The sequence below is a fragment of the Microtus pennsylvanicus genome, chromosome 1, assembly GCF_037038515.1.
Source record: "Microtus pennsylvanicus isolate mMicPen1 chromosome 1, mMicPen1.hap1, whole genome shotgun sequence".
Lineage (NCBI taxonomy): Eukaryota > Metazoa > Chordata > Mammalia > Rodentia > Cricetidae > Microtus > Microtus pennsylvanicus.
In genome coordinates this window covers 100,955,376-100,972,857 of record NC_134579.1, presented here as the reverse complement: position 1 = coordinate 100,972,857, position 17,482 = coordinate 100,955,376, and the positions used below count along the sequence as shown (strand labels likewise).

Genomic DNA, 17,482 nt, shown 5'->3' with positions numbered 1-17,482 from the left:
GGTGAGCCAGAGATTAACCTGGACTATGTAGTGAAACTGAAGCCACCCTTCAATATACAGCACAACCCTGCCTCAGAACCCAAACATGGGCCGTTGAAATGACTCAGAGAATAAAGGTGCTTGTGGGCCCGAGTTTGATTACCAGGACACACATGATAGAAGGGGAGAACAGACTCTGACAAGTTGTTCTCTGATGGACACACATGCTCTGTGGCACACATGTATGTGCATATGTACATAAGCAAATAAACGTTAAAATAAAATTCTTCAGTCCAATATGATAATTATGAAAACTATAAAAATATAAGATCTTTATATATAAAATATAACTTTAATGAGAAAACAATATATTTGTGTTCTATGGGAAACGAAGCTAGAAAATAATTTCAGATAAAGAATCCAACAACTTGTTAAGTGTTTACTTATCTGGGAAACTTCACTAGGGGAAAATACTGGTACAAACGTGACTTTGCACAGAATATGTTTTAGCTTGAAAACAGCAGCCGAGGTCAAAATGAAAGTAGGTCTTTTGTGACCACAAAATAATAATTCCCCAGCTTGACAGGCTCGGCTCCCATCTGGAACACCCTTTCCTGTGGAATCCTGCAGTGATGGCAGGAGCAGAGATCAGGAGGAACCAAGAGAACACTTGGAGAATGAATGGTATGGAAATGACTGTACTTTTCCTATAAATTCTGCATCTTGGGAGTCAGTGTGGACTGACATTCTCAGATGCCTTACATATAAGAGAACCAAGCTGATTAACATGTACAAAGTCCCGGGGGATTCAACCGCCAACAATGAAAAGTAAAATAAGAGAAAAAAACCAAAATGTAAGAGGTGTTCATCAAACTGCTGGCACCTGAGGAACAGTGCAACTTAGAGCAACCATGGTAAGGAGAATTGCTCCTGTGGGCAATTCTTGATTAGTGATGGATGTGGGAGGGCCCAGTCCACTGTAAGCAGTGTCACCTCTGAGCAGGAAGTCTGGGTTGTACAAGAAGGCAGGCTGAGCAAGCCATGGAGAGTAAGCCAGTTAGCAGTTTTTCTCCATGGTCTTTGCTTTAGTTCTTGTTTCTAGATCCCTGTTCTAACTCCTCTCAAAGATGTATGTGATCAGAACATATAAGCTAAATAAATGCTTTCCTATCCCAAATTGATTTGGTTGCTGTTTTATTACAGCAACAGATAAGCAAACTAGGGCATGCAGTGTACCCTAAGCACCAAATAATCCATTTATAATACAGAAGTTTCCTTGTTGGTTTTGGGCACAGTCTTCAGAAAACCCATTCTCACATACAAACTCTTACAGAAAATCCCAAGGTCAGAATTTTGAGCTCAGAGCATGACAAAAAACTAAGGCAGTAAAAACGTGGGACATGGGAAAGTATTCTCCACTCCATCATTCCCATACCCTATCCACTTTACAAAAGAGAAAACTGAGATCCAAAGGGAAAAGCAATACAGAGAATTCCTTGTTTGGTTCAGCTCCCAGAGAGAAGAGCGAACTCTGGTGGCATTGACTTGGTGGCTGTCAGTGACCACAGTGCTATGGACCAGGCCCTTCATAGAAGGAAGGCAACACTCGTACAGGCACAAAAGAGAAGCTCTGCTTTGTTTGCCAAGGCATGCCTCATATGGGTGATGTGTGCACAATTATCAAACAGGGCAAATATGTAACTGCAGTGTGTGTGTGGGGGGGGGAGTTCTTTGGTTTCCTTGTCAGCAGAGGAAGATAGCTAGGTGACTTTTCCTCCAGGGCGGAGCTAGGACCCATGTGATTATGTCCTTCTGTCCTGACAGATTCTCAATCCCATGAAAGCTGAGGAATGAGGGACCCACCACACTGCCCTAAAGGACTTGGATGGCACCTCTTTGAGGTATCCCTGACAAGGAGCACTTCAACTTGAATGCATGCCTTTAAAAGAAGATGCAACTCAAATACTTAGTCACAGTGAATGGGGCTGTCAGCTTTAACCCTTCAGTGAAAAGATACTTTCCCAGAAGTCACTGATCCTCTGTGACCCTGGAGGGGAGGGGAGCAATCAGGTGCGCTGTAAGCATCACTCTAAAGGTCCTGCAGGGGGCAGCTGCCCTTGGGAGACCACTGCAAAGCACTTAACATCATTCTGTACATTCATGTGACACAAACATCCTGCAGCATGGCCACAGGCATGGGCTTCTGTGCTTACAGAGGAATCAGCACGTGAGCCTGGGATTATACACATATTGCATCTTCCTGCTTGCCCAAAGTCTGGGTTCTAAAGACCTCACAATCTTCAAACCCCTTGGTTTCCCAGGGAAGCTGCCTGAATGATCCATTCACCTTAGGAAAACTAAAAACAGTCACTAACCGTCACAACTAAGCAAACACAATGTTCTTCTCACTGGCTAGCAATGGCCTGATTTACCTGGAACATCAATTAATCTCTTGTACACAGTCAAGAAGGCCGCCTCTGCTTCTTTGCTTCTTTTACTCAGTGCATCAATCTGAAAGGAAAGGAGACAAGAGATAATTCAAAATGTCTTACTATATAGCCTGAGGTAGCCTAGAACTTCCTAATCCTCCTACCTCACATATTTGCTTATGTTCTAGTTGTGGAATAAAAGTTAAGATCCATGGATAAGGCTATAGAAAGTCATGGACATGGGAGCAGTCAGCAAGGGTCTTAGGGAGAAAGCACAAATATACACACATGGAACTCATTGGCAATGACACTTGATGGGCAAGTGGGGTCAGAATCCAAGAGGCCATCCCTATACATGGAAGAGGATGACATTTACCTGATATATATCACAGTAGAAGATACCCAGGAAGAGGCTGGGATTGGAAGACCATGTAAATCTTTCTGTCCTCATTCTAGAGGACAATGTGGAAGCTTTGAGAAATGACCAATGGGGAAAATTGGAGCATGCTGAGTTAGTATGAGGCATAGAAAAAAATAAGTTAAGGACACTGCTGGTGTTTTCCAGTAGGCACTGGGGAGGCTCTGTGTCTGTGCTGTCTTATGAAGACCCAGCCGAGCTCATTTTCTTCAGCCCATGTCTACATATCACGGAAGGTGAAGTAGGAAATCCCAAGTAGACTGGGGTTCCAAGGAGTTTCAGACTGTCTTGTTATGCTATTTACCTCCCGCCATACAGCTGCCAACCCAACAGACAGTTCTTGCTCCTGAGGCAGCAAGACTTCACATGCACTAAATTCATACCAACTCAGGAAGAGGACCTGGAATTACAGTTTCCTGCTGGCCTTACCTAGGATCACTCTCTCTCCTGTGTTATTAAAGAGGCAAAAGATGGGTCTTAATTACAGGGCCTCTCACCTGGGCCAGGCAACAGTCTGTTAAGGGCTGAGAATAATCTGAGAAAGGAAGGTGAATCATTGAAGAGTGGCGGACACAGGCTCCTTGGTCTCAGGAGTTCTAACACAGGGCAGGCAAGTGACACTACAAAAAACAGCAGCTTCTAACAAGTGTTCCAAAATCAACATCTGAAGTCACTTGTTTAAAATTCAGACTATTCTCCCTTCATTAAAAAAAATTGTAATTTGATGGGGGGGGATGTTGTCCCAAAATAATCTACAAGGCAAATACCTCTTTCCCCATCTCTCCAGGATCTCCTGTAGTCCATGCTGGCCTTGAACTTACTATGTAGCTAGAAATAAAATTGAACTCTGGATCCCCCAGCTTCTACCTCCAAGAGCTGAGAAAGGTATCCAAAACCATGTTTGGCTTGCCTCTAGAATGGACTACTTCTTATGCATTTAGCTGCCTTTGTGCCTTGATCCCCGCACTGGCACCAGAAACCATCACAGCACAGGCCAGGGAGGTACCTGCATTTCCCAGGTACTCTTGCTATGGGTAACTAAAATGGCTTCCCTTCCAGATCCCTGTGGAAGCTGTTTACATGTCTAAGAGGGGTGTGCTGAATTGTATGTCTGGAACTACCTATGAGTCCTAACCCCTGCCAGGCAGTAGTGGTGCCTGCCTTTAATCCCAGCTTTTAGGAGGCAGAGGCAGGTGGATCTCTGTGAGTCTCAGGTCAGCCTGGTCTATATAGTGAGTTCCAGGACAGCCAGGGCTGTTAAACAGAGAAACCCTGTCTTGAAAAACAACTCCTCCCCAAAAGACACCAAAAAGTCAACAAACAGAAACAAAACAAAACAAAAAATGACCCCTAGGTCCCTCACAGCCATGCATATGGCCTTACTACAGGTTCTGAGGTGATAACTTTAACCTATCAGGACATTATAGAAAGGGGTGACATGAGGGTTGGGGAGACACACACACACATTCACAGTAAAATGGAGGGGGAGACAGACATGCTATCACCAATGAGATGACACAGAATCACCACCCACTTTAGTATAAAAACTAAGCGAACTTTCCGTCCCATGTGTTTGCAGCCTGGTTTTGGTCATGATCCACAGGTTTCATAAAAAGAAATTGCCTTGCCAGGTTACTTACACCTTGTTCATGTGTTTGTGCAACACTGGAATGTTTTTTTCTAGCAGACATACGCAGGGAGACTATCACTGACAGAGGAAGACAGGCTGGGCTTCTGCTTCTACATACCAAGGATTATCATTTGTCACTACCTTGTTCTCAAAAGGAACCAACCCTGTTCAGACTTTCACCTTGTCCTTTAGTCTCAGGACCAGAAGGCAATCATTTCTGTGTTTAAGCCACTCTGACAGCACCAGGAATCTAATTCCTAGTCTGTGTGGTTCTAAGCGCTCCTTTCGGTGACTTTTCCACAAAGGCAGCGAGTTCAAACCCAGTCCCAAGAAGACAAGAGTAAGTGGGTTTAAGTAATCCATTAAGTAAGTAGATACTAAGTTTTTCTTCTTCTTTGTTTCCTTCCAGGACAAGATCTCACATAGTTCAGACTACCCTTGAATTCACTATTTAGCTGGGGATTACTTTGAACTCTTGATCCTTTTGCTTCCACAGATATGTGTTTCCTTGTCCAGTTTATTCAGTGCTGGGGGTCGAACCCATGATTTCACGTATGCTTGGCCTACCAGTCAAGCCACATCCTCAGCCCATGAGGTTTAAGAGAGGCCACGTTTCTAGCTGAGACTGCCAGTTCCCTGGGTAAGTCTTCTCTAATGGTCTGGAATAATGACATTTTGAGAATTCTGATAGCCTCCTTATGATCCCCTTTCTTCTGCCTTCTCCCTATGGTTGCTGTCCTAAAATATGCATTAGTCCTTAGCTCATCTTTCCTAGGTGGCTGTTCTTATTTACTGCTCATAGCCAGTGCTGCCAGTGGCAGCACTTTCTGTTTCCAGGTTTCCACCTGAGCCTTCTCAGGCATATCCAGGCAGAGCAGACTATGCCCAAGTCCACTTCTTCTAGATTCAGTCCAGACTTCCTCTGGTTGGCAGAGTTCCAGGGAAGAGCAGGGTTGGAAGGAAGTGCTAGAATTTTGGGGCTGACTGTCTGATCAGAACTGCCAGGGGCTACAGGTGACAAACTTCACCTACCAGGGCTGAGCAAGCAAGTGCTCTAACACAGTCAAGTAACCTAACACAGAGAAGTGATATTGACTTTGTTCCCTGTAAGAGCAAGATTGCAGGTGTCTATGAAGGGAATGGTCCTCTTGTCTGGACTAAATTCAAAGAGGAAGGCAGAAAGAAACTTACACCCATCCCATTCTTATCTGCCTGTCACTATGTGCACAGGCAGTGGCACACAGGCAGGGCAGCTCTTTGGGTGAGGTCTAAAAAAAAGGGTGTGGAATCAGGTTCCCAGGTTATACCTTATGGCTCCTTTGTGTACATATAGGCCTGAGGTGGCAAATCTATCTACTCTTCCCACCCCATAATACCAACATGAATAAGAGGAAAAGACAGAGGCATCACTGTGATGACCAGACTAGGTTGGATCATGAGACCACACAGGCCCTGGCCACCTGCTTTAAAAAAAAAAAAAAAAAGCTTCCTGTTCAGTCTGGGGCTCACCTCCTGCCATGCCTCCCCTTCCAGCCACACCTAGTCACTCCCTGTTCCTGGGAGTTTCATTCAGCCTAGAAGGCGCCTCATCGGAATTTTCTACTGATCCCTGGAACTGGGCTCACATCTACTTATAAATTTAGGCCACTCCCACTAGCATAGGAGGCTACTCCCACTAGCATAGGAGGCCAGACTGTCCACAGAGCCAGGGCTACAGACCAGACTCAACCCCCACTTCATCCCCCACCCCCGCTCAAGGAGTTTCCCAAAAGGAAAATCCTTGCTACAGCTCCTATATTCTTTCAGAGAATGGAAACCCATACTTAGTGAGCAACTATTTCACTTGCAGGAAAGAATTGATGGTTTGGGAATTTGTCTTCAAGTCATTCTGAAGCTGGTTAATATGAAAAGGGCTGTCTGAGCATAAGCACCCATTTTTGGGGACATGGTGTAATTGATAGCCTTTGGCGATCCACAGACACTGAAAACCAATCTCCCCCACTCCTCTAGGCATCGCTCTACAAATGAAACGTACACCCCCACCTCCAGCAACATGACCAGAGTCTTCTATCAGACATCTCTTCCCTTTGTCTTTTTATTTTGAGTCAGGGCTGAATATAGCCCAGAATGGTCTTGAATTTGACATGCTGACAAATATACTGGACTTTTTGCCCCTCCCCCCCTTTTTGAGACAAAGAGTTTCTGTGTAGCCCTGGCTGTCCTAGAACTCGATTTGTCGACCAAGCCATCCTCAAACTCACAGAGATCCACCTGCCTCTGTATCCTGAGTGCTGGGATTAAATATGTATACCACCACTATCAGCTGACAATGGATTTTTTATCCTCCTGCCTCCATTACAGGACTGCTGAGATCAGAGTGTGCACCTCTACACCCAGTTTATACAGTGACGGTGATAGAACCCAGGGCTTTGTGTTTGCTAGGCAAGTAGTCTACCCACTAAGCCTCAGACCTATTGCTTTGCTGTACTCGACAGTACAGTTCTGAGTCTGTATTGAAGACTGTCTGTATTTAACAATGCGCTATGTTAGGTCGAAAGAAAAGTAATATAATGCTTGCAAAGTAATCAGGTTGTTAATTCCTATGTGATGCTGGCTTAATTTAGGGAGCTAAGATTTTTTTTATTCCAAAGTTGACAGTACAGCTCAAGTCTCAAGAATTACATGTATGGATAAAAAGTCAATATGTATATGAAAGACCTATAATAACAGTGTTTCGTATCAGTAGCAGAAACAAGTTTTGCCATGGTCCTGGGCATGGTGGCACAAACCCTGCTGTCCCAGTACCTGTAAGGTAGAAAGCAGAAGAAACAGGAGTTCAAGACCATCCTAGTCTACATGTTGAATTGAAAATCAGTATGAACTACAAGAGAAAAAAAAAATCTCTTTCTCTTCAAACAAAATAAAAAATGAAAACAAGACAAAACAAAAAAACCTTTGTATTTTGAATGTGGAGGCCAGAGAATATTGTGGAGGAGTCAGTTCTCTCCCTCCACCATGGGGGTTCTGGGAATAAAGGCTCAGGCCATTAGGCTTGCTGGCAAGTGCCACTACTGCTGAGCCATCTTGCTAGCCCAAGTCATCTATTTTTGGGTGAGGAAAGTGTGCTTTAGCAAAAATCTGAAAGAAAATGTTGCCATAAAGAATGAATGGGTTAAGAGTGAGAGGCCACAGGCAGAGGTATGGGTAAAGTGTCAGAGGAAGAACAATGCAGACAATCAAACTGATAATTAATGTCCTCTCCGTGCAGTCTGAGGGGCCCTTATGTCACCACTGACATTCCATTTTCAGCAATGCAGATGAAGAGCTGTGTGAGGCTGAAGGATTAGCTGCCTGCAGTTTCCCTAAAGCTCAACCAGAACTGCAAGGTAAACCACAGATCACACCAATGGCAGGAGACTGCTGTGGGCAGGCTCAATGCAGAGGTGGGAGGAGCCAACTGCCAGCTTCACTCCCTAGTTCATTCCTTCATTCCCACCATGAAAACAGCGTGGGGAGGTTCACAATCCTCACCTAGCAGAAGACTTTTACTTTTTTTTGTGTGTGTGGTTTTTCGAGACAGGGTTTCTCTGTGGTTTTGGAGCCTGTCCTGGAACTAGCTCTTGTAGACCAGGCTGGTCTCGAACTCACAGAGATCCGCCTGCCTCTGCCTCCTGGGATTAAAGGCGTGCCCCACCACCGCCCAGCAAGACTTTTACTTTTATCTCCTACTAAAAACCATGGGATGAATGTGGAAAAATATTCCCAGAGAGAGTAGTTGCCTGAGGTAGTAAAACAGTTGGTAGAATGCTGGTTCATTCAGCATGCATAAATCCCTGGGTTCTATCCCCAGCACCTTATAAACTGGTCATGGTTGTACATGGTTATAATCTTATCACTGGGGAGGTGAAGGCAAGAGTATCAGAAGTACATGGCCAACTTTGGTTACATAGTGAGTCGGAGGCCTGCCTACGACATATGAGACCCCATTTCAATCAAACAAAACACAATGTTCAACAAGGCGGGAGAACAATGTAAGAACAATATACAAAACAAAACAAATACAACAACAGCTCTATCCTCCTTCCTTTTCTGGCATTTTGAGATAAGATGTCACTATGCAGCTCCAACTGTTCTCAAACTCACAGTCCTCTTAACTTTACCCCTCTGAGTGAGGCTAGGATTACAGATGTTTAGCACCACGCACAGACTAAAGTCACCTCTCTTTATGACACTAACAGTAAGCATCTGAAAGTGACATTAAGAAAAACAATTCCATCCAGGCAGTGGTGGCACACGCCTTTAATCCCAGCTCTTGGGAGGCAGAGACAGGAGAACCTCTTGAGTTTGAGGCCAGCCTATTCTACAAAACAAGTACCAGGATAGCCAGGGCTACAGAGAGACCTTGTCTTGAAAACCAAAAACAAAACAAAAATCCCAACAATCCCTGGGGCTGGAGAAACAATGCTTACGCCAGACATGGGAGAACTCCTTAAAAGTTGTTGGTCAGGGGAGATCCCCCCCCCCACCAAGCAACACAAGGTTATCTATTCCACTGCTCTTAGTTGCCCACCATAACTAGACATTATGTCCCTATTTATGAAGACACACCAATTTTAGTTGCAAGACATACAGCTTCCTCCCTACTGGATGGCTATCAAGTGCCAAAAGATGTTATGCAGGATGCTGGAGGAGAAAAGTCATCAATGGACTGACTTACCCAAACATACACCCTGCAAGCTACAATACTAATGTGCTAGACAAGATGTGTTTACTCGTGTAATAATGGCACAGCAGCTCTCTGGTTGCATTTGAGGCTTGCTCCACAGGAAGAAATTCATGCCTGGCATTGTAAACCTTTTCAAAAGCTCATGGCTTAGAAGGTCACAGACTGTAATGGGTTACCTACCACTGCTGTTTTGTCAAATTGCCTTTTAAATATTTATATTTATACCCATAGATTAGTGCAGCTCCAGACTGGTCAGAAAACATTCTTTCTGCAGTAGGTAGCTGTCAATCAATGCAGAGGTTCATAACTGGTTATGGTGCTGAGAATACTGACTGTGAGTGCTTAGCCCTAAAGACGACAATCATATGAAGCACTCTGTGGCTCAGGGAACTCTGGGAAGAGGAGTTGGAAAGAATGTTAAGAGCAAGAGGATGGGGAGGCACGCTGTGAAGCACTGTCTACTAGATATTACTTATGAACTCGCAACACTTTTAGTCACCGCATAAGATTAAGCCAACCACGTTCCAACACGAATGGGGGAGGAGCTCATAATGCTCCACCCATAGCTGGAGAGTTATTGGCTGCTGATGGTTTGTGTGAGTGTGGGGGGTCATTTGTCTCTAGTGCATGCTCCACTGCAGGGCCACATACACACTCAGATGGCACTTACTGGATTCAGTGGGTATTAACAACCAAAAGAGAGGACATTACAGAGGGAAAGTATTGATGGTCTGAGCAAGAGTGGAAGGGGGCAGATTTGGGACAGATATGATCAAGATACATTACAAAGCTGGGCATAGTGTAACATGTCTTTAATCCCAGTGCTAGGATGCAGAGGCATGTGGATCTCTGTGAGTTGTATACTCTGAGTTTCAGGCCAGGCAGGGCTACATGGTGAGATGATGTCTTAACAAAGAAAAAAGAAAAAAAGAAAAAGAAGAAAACTACATTGTAAACATATGAAATTGTCAAACAATTTTTTTAAAAAAGGAAGTATAAAATTTACTCTGAAAACAACAAAACATTATAGAAACAAACTAAATTAAATGGAGGTCTTTGCTGAATTGAAGACTTAATACTATGACAATGATAATAGCCACAAAGCTGATTTACAGATTCAACACACTGCACTCCAAAATCCCAGCTGGCTTCATTGCCAAAAATGACAGACTGATCCTGAAATCTGTGTGGAAATGCAAGGACCTCATCAGACCAAAAAATCTTGAAACTGGAAAAAGTTGGAAGATTCATACTTCCCAGTTGATAAATTACCACAAACCCTGTTAACTAAATGTGGTACTGGTGTAAGGAAAACCATATAGATCACTGAAGGGTGAGTATAGCCAACAAAAAATACTTACATCATAATGAGTTACTTAGGTTGACAAGAACAATGAGATCATTCAATGGCAGAAAGCTTGCTTTAGTTTTGGAAATGCTAAGGATTCAACGCATGACTTCACACATGCTAGGCAGGAGCTCTACCACTGAGCCATGCCCCCAGCCACTTATGTTTCTAAGTGATCTCTGCTCTCAAGTTCACTCTGGGAACCTGACCTTTTGGCCATTTGATCCTTGGTTTCAGTCTCATTCATAGAATTGTTGCATTGAATCACTGGACTCTAGGGAAACCTAATGAACATCCAGATGTAGCTTTTCCAAAAGAAGATATGTAGAGAATCAGGCATGCAAAATTTGACCATATTCCTATTTGAACAAATCTATGTGACTAGGATTAATTTTAGGCTTGTAGGGGAAGTAGTATCGGCTTATTCTTATGCCCAAAATACTGTTTCCTTTCTTCCTTTATCTTCTTACTGCTTTTTCCTCCCTGTTCCCTTTCCCCTTTCAACATGGTTTCTTATAGCGCAAGCTAGCCTGGAGCTCTCTAGGTAGCTGAGGATGTCTTTGGACTTCTGGCCCTCTTGGTGCTAGAATCATGGACTGCTACCATGCCAGGTTTATAAATACTGTTCTAATTCTCATCCAGATCTATTCCACTGAGCCCTCATGTTCATCATTTGAATTGGCAGAGGCACTGAGAAGTCAGCTGATTTGGCCAATGTCACAGTCAGGGGCACCAGGTTTTAAACTTACTAACTTTAGGACTAGTACTCTTATCTTAATATCTATGAGTTGGGTTAAGTACAGAAGCTGACAGAAGATAACGCCTTTTTACTCACGGGACTGTTTTTAATTTATATAGTAAAAGTGTTACTTTCACCCATGCAGATGTCTGTCTGTCTGTCTGTCTGTCTGTCTGTCTGTCTGTCTGTCTATCTATCTATCTATCTATCTATCTATCTATCTATCTATCTATCTATCTATCTGTGCTGGTTAGAAATTTGTCAACATGACATAAGCTAAAATCATCCATAAAGAAGGAACTTCAATTGAGAAAATACCTCTATAAAACTGGCTTGCAGACAAGACTGTGGGACATGTTATTGATTATTATTAATATGGAAGGGCACAACCCATGTGCGTGGTGCCAACACTGGACAGGTGGCCCTGAGTTCTGTAATTCAGGCTGAAAGAGCCACAGAGAGCAAGATATCAAGTAGCAGTCCTCATAGTTTCTGCCTAAAGGTTCCTTCCTCTGAGTTCCTGTCCTGGCTTCCCTTTATTATAGATTTGCAAGCTGTAAGATGAAACCCTTTCCTCCGCAGATTCCTTTTGGTCATGGTTGGTTATCACAATAATAGAAAATAACTAGAACACAATTTTTCTGTTTGATCCATGCATTCTTGCCAATCTCAATCTATTCAATTATCCATCTATCTATTCCATTTCATACACCCTCTCTATAAACCCATCTAACCTCTTAGTCATCCACCCATCCATTCCCATTAATCTATCAAATCATTCACCCATCCCCATACATCTAGCTCCCTCCATCTGCTTTATCATCCATCTATTCATCCCCTTTCATTCATCCATGTATCCAGACACTCAACCACTTCTTCCATAAACTCTTCCAGTCCACCTACCCATTCAGTTATTCATCCATCTACCCTACCCACCAATATCCATCTATCCTATTCATCAGTCCATCTACTGTCTTCCATATGCACACATCTATCCATTCATGCCCTTCATCTGCCTTTACCAACAGCCATCCATCCATCCATCCATCCCATTCATCTACCCATCCATCCTCACTCATATAAATCCATCTATTCATTCTAATGAACAACATCCTTCTACCTCACTCACCAATCCATCTAACTAACCCACCCATCTACCTTCACCCAACCACAAAGATCCATTAGTCATTCCTCTTCCTTGCATCTTTTATTTAATGAGGGTCTACCATTCACCAAGCACTGTGTAACATGGGACACAGATCACACATTAAACTCATTGAAAACTGTATCTACATGAATCTTTCTGCTATTGCATATCAAGGTGTAGTTCAGGTAAGGCTTGACACATAAGTATAACTGAATCAAAGAAAGAATAAGCAGCCCCAGTCTTTGAGAACTCGCAGTCTAGACAGAAGACTGACATTAAGAATTGTGACTTGGTGAGGCAGTTACATATCCACCATGAAATGAACAGGAGTGGGACTGAGGTGAGCCTTCTTAGCTGTGTGAATCACCATGATTCCCATATGATCAAGAAACCAAAGTAAAACAGACATGTCCCATCGTGCCAGGTCTGCATGGTTCCCATGGATACTGACATGGGTCTCTGGATCACACAGGATCTGACTTTCTTGCCTTAGGCCGCCTATCTCTGTTACCTGAGGTTCTATGTGAACACTACCAATATTGCATTGACCTCACTCATGCTTCCTAAGCTCCATTTTGTCTGTTTCCACCAGTTCAGGCTGATCCAACAAAACTTCTCAGACATCTATGTGTCTGGGAGACACCAGAGTCCCTGAACATCTTCCTGGAGGAACAGTAAAGAGGAGCACTTAACTCTAAGCACAAGGAGACTGCCAGGTGCCTGCTAGGCAGCTGGAGCCCAATGCAGAGGGATTTCCAAGCTCAGAGGCCAAATGACAGCTCGGTAGAGAACACTCCATTTGGGTACCCACTGTAAACATCCAAGAAATCTAGTGATGGCTACCGAGAGGACGTTAAAAATAATTACCCTCTGAAAATATTAGATTTGCTCTGGATTGTTCATTACACACAATGGTTTAATAGGGCTTTTATTGAATAGCTGCAGAGCTCTGGGCCGAAATCAATTTGCCTTACACGCGGAATTTTGATGTGTGCTGTTGACTTCCCCAACATGGAGCAATTTGTAATAGCTTTGGCTCGCTGTTGTTTTCAAAGCTCCCTGCTACATCACAAGCATTTATTTCTGACCACAAAATTACATTTATTCAACAGAAAGCAGCTCTGGGTCTTTAAGAGGTTAACTTCTGGAGTGCTTGGCTGCTCTCCAGCGCTGAGGAGGAGCGCGGGCGCAGTGGCCCCCTGTACACAGGGGCGGCAGCGCCAGGCGGGCGGCCGTGATTAATAGAGTGCTGAGTGCGCGCCTTTCCACATGCGAGCTGCTCAGACCCCGGCTCCCATAGATCATGGGCTCGGCCTCAACATATCTGACTAAAATTGAATTTGGCTTCTCTCTCAACCGTTCATTTCCTATGTTATGCAAGGTTATATCCTTTTCTGCATGAGCAGAGCTAAACCAGCTGCAGCTTCGGAGGGGAAAATGTGCTTTCAATTATAGAGCTGGCCTACTTGCCTCAGCACAGTCCCGCGTGCCTTTAATTGAGCCATCACCCAGCCAACCTCCAGGAGGACCCTGTGCTGGTTCGGCCTTGGGGTTTTGCTCTAAGATCTTTAAAATGCACCATTCCCATTGCCACCTTAGCCACAGTGGTCCCTTCCACTACTCCAGAAGGGCCCAGGGCTTGAGGGTAGCTGAGCTGGATAAGAAAGAGGTCCAGGGCAGAGAGCCACACAGGAGAAGATATTAGTCAGTCTGACCTATCCTTAAGGTGGCTAGAGCTCTCTCTTGCGCTCTACAGGGACCCCATTAAAGATACTTTATTTACTTACTATTTGTCTTATTGGTGCTAGGGATCAGCTCCACGGCGTTATGCATCCCATTTAAGAGCTCTACCACTGAGCCATAACCCTGTCCCACTCTGTCCCTTGCTGGGGGATTCTAGACAAGTACTGTACCACTGAACCATCTTCCTAGTTCTTGGTTGTAAAGGAAATTGTTTCTAGCACAAGTAGGTTGGATGACTATTGTTGGAGCACATAGGCAGTTTTTTGCAAGGTTAAAAAAGTTTCTATTTATAGCTTGCTAATAGTTTCTGTTTAATCATTTTTTTAAAATTTTAACGTTATTCATTTTATTCATGAGTATGCCTGATAATATATCTGTATACCACTTATGTGCCTCGTGCCTGTGAAGACAGAAGAGAATTCTGGATCCCCTAAAACTGGAGTACAGGTGGTCACGAGCTGCCATGTGGATGCTGGGTACTGAACCCAGGTCCTTTGCAACAGCTGCTTTTAACCAATCCTCTTGAACAGATTTTTATCAAAATATTTTCTTATATTTAGTGAAATGGCAATTCTCCATTAATCTGGCCATGTTATAAAGTAATAATAATGTGATCGTCTACTGTTAAATAAAACTATTTTAGGGATACAACAGGCCTAGTGGCTTCCACTTACTTTTCTTGGAGCTCCTAAACTATTTATTTATAGCTAAATAAGAATGACTTTGATTTTCCTTCTTGTTCAGTTCTTGTCTGATTCTGACGTCAAGGTTATAGTGGCTTCAGAGGATAAGTTAAGAATTTTCTGTCTATCCCATGAATGCCGACAGAACTCTCTTAGAGAGAGCTGTGTGCACTCTGTTCTATAGTGCTTTGCTCCTAGCATTACTGCCATTATCTTCATCAGAGCAGCCGTGATGACTTGTAAGTGACCTTCAAGATGGAGCCTAAAAACTGGTATCCATCACAGAAGACGTTTTGGGAGTCACTGCACACTTAGTCACTTCCTCTTACATTTCTCAGATATTTGCATACAATTCTGCTCCAATCGCATGTGGCTTTGTACATGTGGCACGGGGTACACAGACTGTGGAAGTTGGGACTCCTATGTAGCTACAGGGATGTTGCTGTCCATTTGGGATGAGATTCTGTGGTGCTGTAGTTGCTTTGGGGTTATCCAGGCTTCTCGCTTTTTGTTTTTATATTATTATTATATACTTTGTATGTAAGCCCAAGAAGCTCACTGTTTCCTCAAGTGGGACCTTGGAGGCATCATCTGTGGTGCTCTATAAAGACTGTGATTCCCTGACTAAGGCAATGTACTCCCTGCAAGAAAAGGCTATTTCTAGAATTTTCTCTTCTCTCCTTGTCCTCTCTGAGAAAGGTGTGGCCTGGAAGGTGCAAGATCAGGGAGCTACTGGCAGCACTAGTGTGGAACCTGGGAGAAAACTTTAGGTAAAACCTCACAGTCTTATTAGAAGACAAATAAAAGTGTGGCAAACTTGAGCTAAGCAAAAGCTTTCAAAAAGTATTACAGTACAGTTTACCTATGATTATAAATCAAATAGATAAAAGGATAAAACAGAAATAAACAAAAAAGTACCCAAATGGACATACTCAACGTTGGGGTTTTTTTTGTTTGTTTGTTTATTTGTTTGTTTGCTTGGTTGGTTTTGGTTTTTCAAGACAGGATTTCTCTGTAGCTTTGGGACCTGTCCTGGAACTAGTTCTTGTAGACCAGGCTGGTCTCAAACTCAGGGATCTGCCTGCCTCTGCCTCCCGAGTGCTGGGATTAAAGGGGTGCGCCACCACCACTCAGCTCAAGGTTGGTTTTTCAAAAAACAACTCACACAGTTGATAACCCATTTTACTAGTAAAAAAAGGTTAAGACAACGTAAAGAATCAAAGTAAAGAAATATATCAAAGCTTCAGTAGGTTAAAAAGATTAACGGGCTGCAGAGGTGGCTTAGGTTAGTTAAGAGCATTTGTTGCTTTTGTAGGAGACCAAAGTTCTGCTCCCAGCATCCACATAGTGGCTCATAACCATTTGTAACTTCAGTTCCAGGGAATCTGACCTCTGTATGTCCCAGGTGTGAATATGTTTGTTTGTACTTAGACAGGGTATTGCCATATAGCATAGGCTGAACTGGAACACACTATGTAGCCGAGATCTAGAACGAAATCCTCCTATCTCAGTCTTCTGAGTGCTGGGTGGATTACAAGAATGCTTCACCAGGCCTGGTTATGAGGGATTATTTAAATTACTGTTGGAGTAGACATGCTTCAAGTTGGATTGAACACTGAGTGAGGTTAACTCCTGCTCCCAATTAATTGTCTGGGCTTGTGAAACAGAAAATTAAGTACAGCAATCAATCAATCTAATTTCAACATGAGTTAAATTTGATGACTTTGCCATAATAATTACATGTAATCATTATGATTATAAAATTTCAAACTTTTCAATCAAAGACAACAGTTATTATTGGCTTTTTCTAAAGGTATTTCTGATCTACTTTCATCTTAACAGCCTGTCTGTTGGGAAGACATCAGGGAAAGCGGAGAGTGGAAGGGTTTTCAGGAAGTAAGACACATTCAGTACCATTTCCACAGCTTCTCACCCAGTCTGAATAAAAAGGAGAAAGTAAGCTGAGCATCAGCATTCATGTCTATGCTTCCTGAATGAGGATGTGACCAAGATGCCTTATGCTACTATTGCCATCCCTTCCCACCATGACGCAGACTGCACCTTCAAACTGTGAGCCACAACCAACATTCCTTCCTTAAGTTGCTTCTGTCAGGTGTTTTGTCACAGTAATAAGAAAAGTAACCAAAACAAAAACAAAAGGTGGCTTGAGCAAAAGTGAACATAAAGGCTCACTTACCTCCCCTTGGAAGCTCTTGAGCAGTGGTGCTACCTGCTTGCGCAAATCCTGGGTGGAAAGGAGGTCAGGAAACAGCCATGGGAAGAAAGAGAAGAACAACATGGGTTAGGATTCTTATGAAGGCTCTGTGCAGATTATTACCACAGAAAATCACAAAGCAAGGCCTTGTTCTAAGACAAAATGAAACAAAACAGTGTAACTTCTAACATGCACATGTTGTGTGTGTGGTATATGTACATGTTCATGTGAGATGAATGTCTTCCTCACTTGTTCTATGCTTACTTTTTGAGGCAGGGTCTCTCAGTGGCCTGGAGTTGATTCAGCTAGGCTTTCTGGCCAGAGAGGCACCAGTGTCTCTGCCTTCCAACACTGGTATTATTAAGTACATGGCCCTGCACATCCAGCTTTTATGTGGGTGCTGGGGATCAAACTCAGATCTTCAT

General features: G+C 43.3%; 1 protein-coding gene across 6 annotated transcripts in view; it reads right to left on the bottom strand.

Moving 5' to 3' along the window:
* Cux1 (cut like homeobox 1) overlaps positions 1-17,482 on the bottom strand; it is a 324,514-nt gene that overhangs the window by 146,665 nt on the left and 160,367 nt on the right. For all 6 annotated transcript variants that reach the window (XM_075976432.1, XM_075976450.1, XM_075976441.1 and 3 more), the window contains exons 3-4: positions 17,040-17,087; positions 2,412-2,490 (exon numbers count right to left, since the gene is read on the bottom strand). In XM_075976432.1, coding sequence (XP_075832547.1) covers positions 2,412-2,490; positions 17,040-17,087 — 127 coding nt within the window. The remainder of the gene's footprint in view (positions 1-2,411; positions 2,491-17,039; positions 17,088-17,482) is intronic.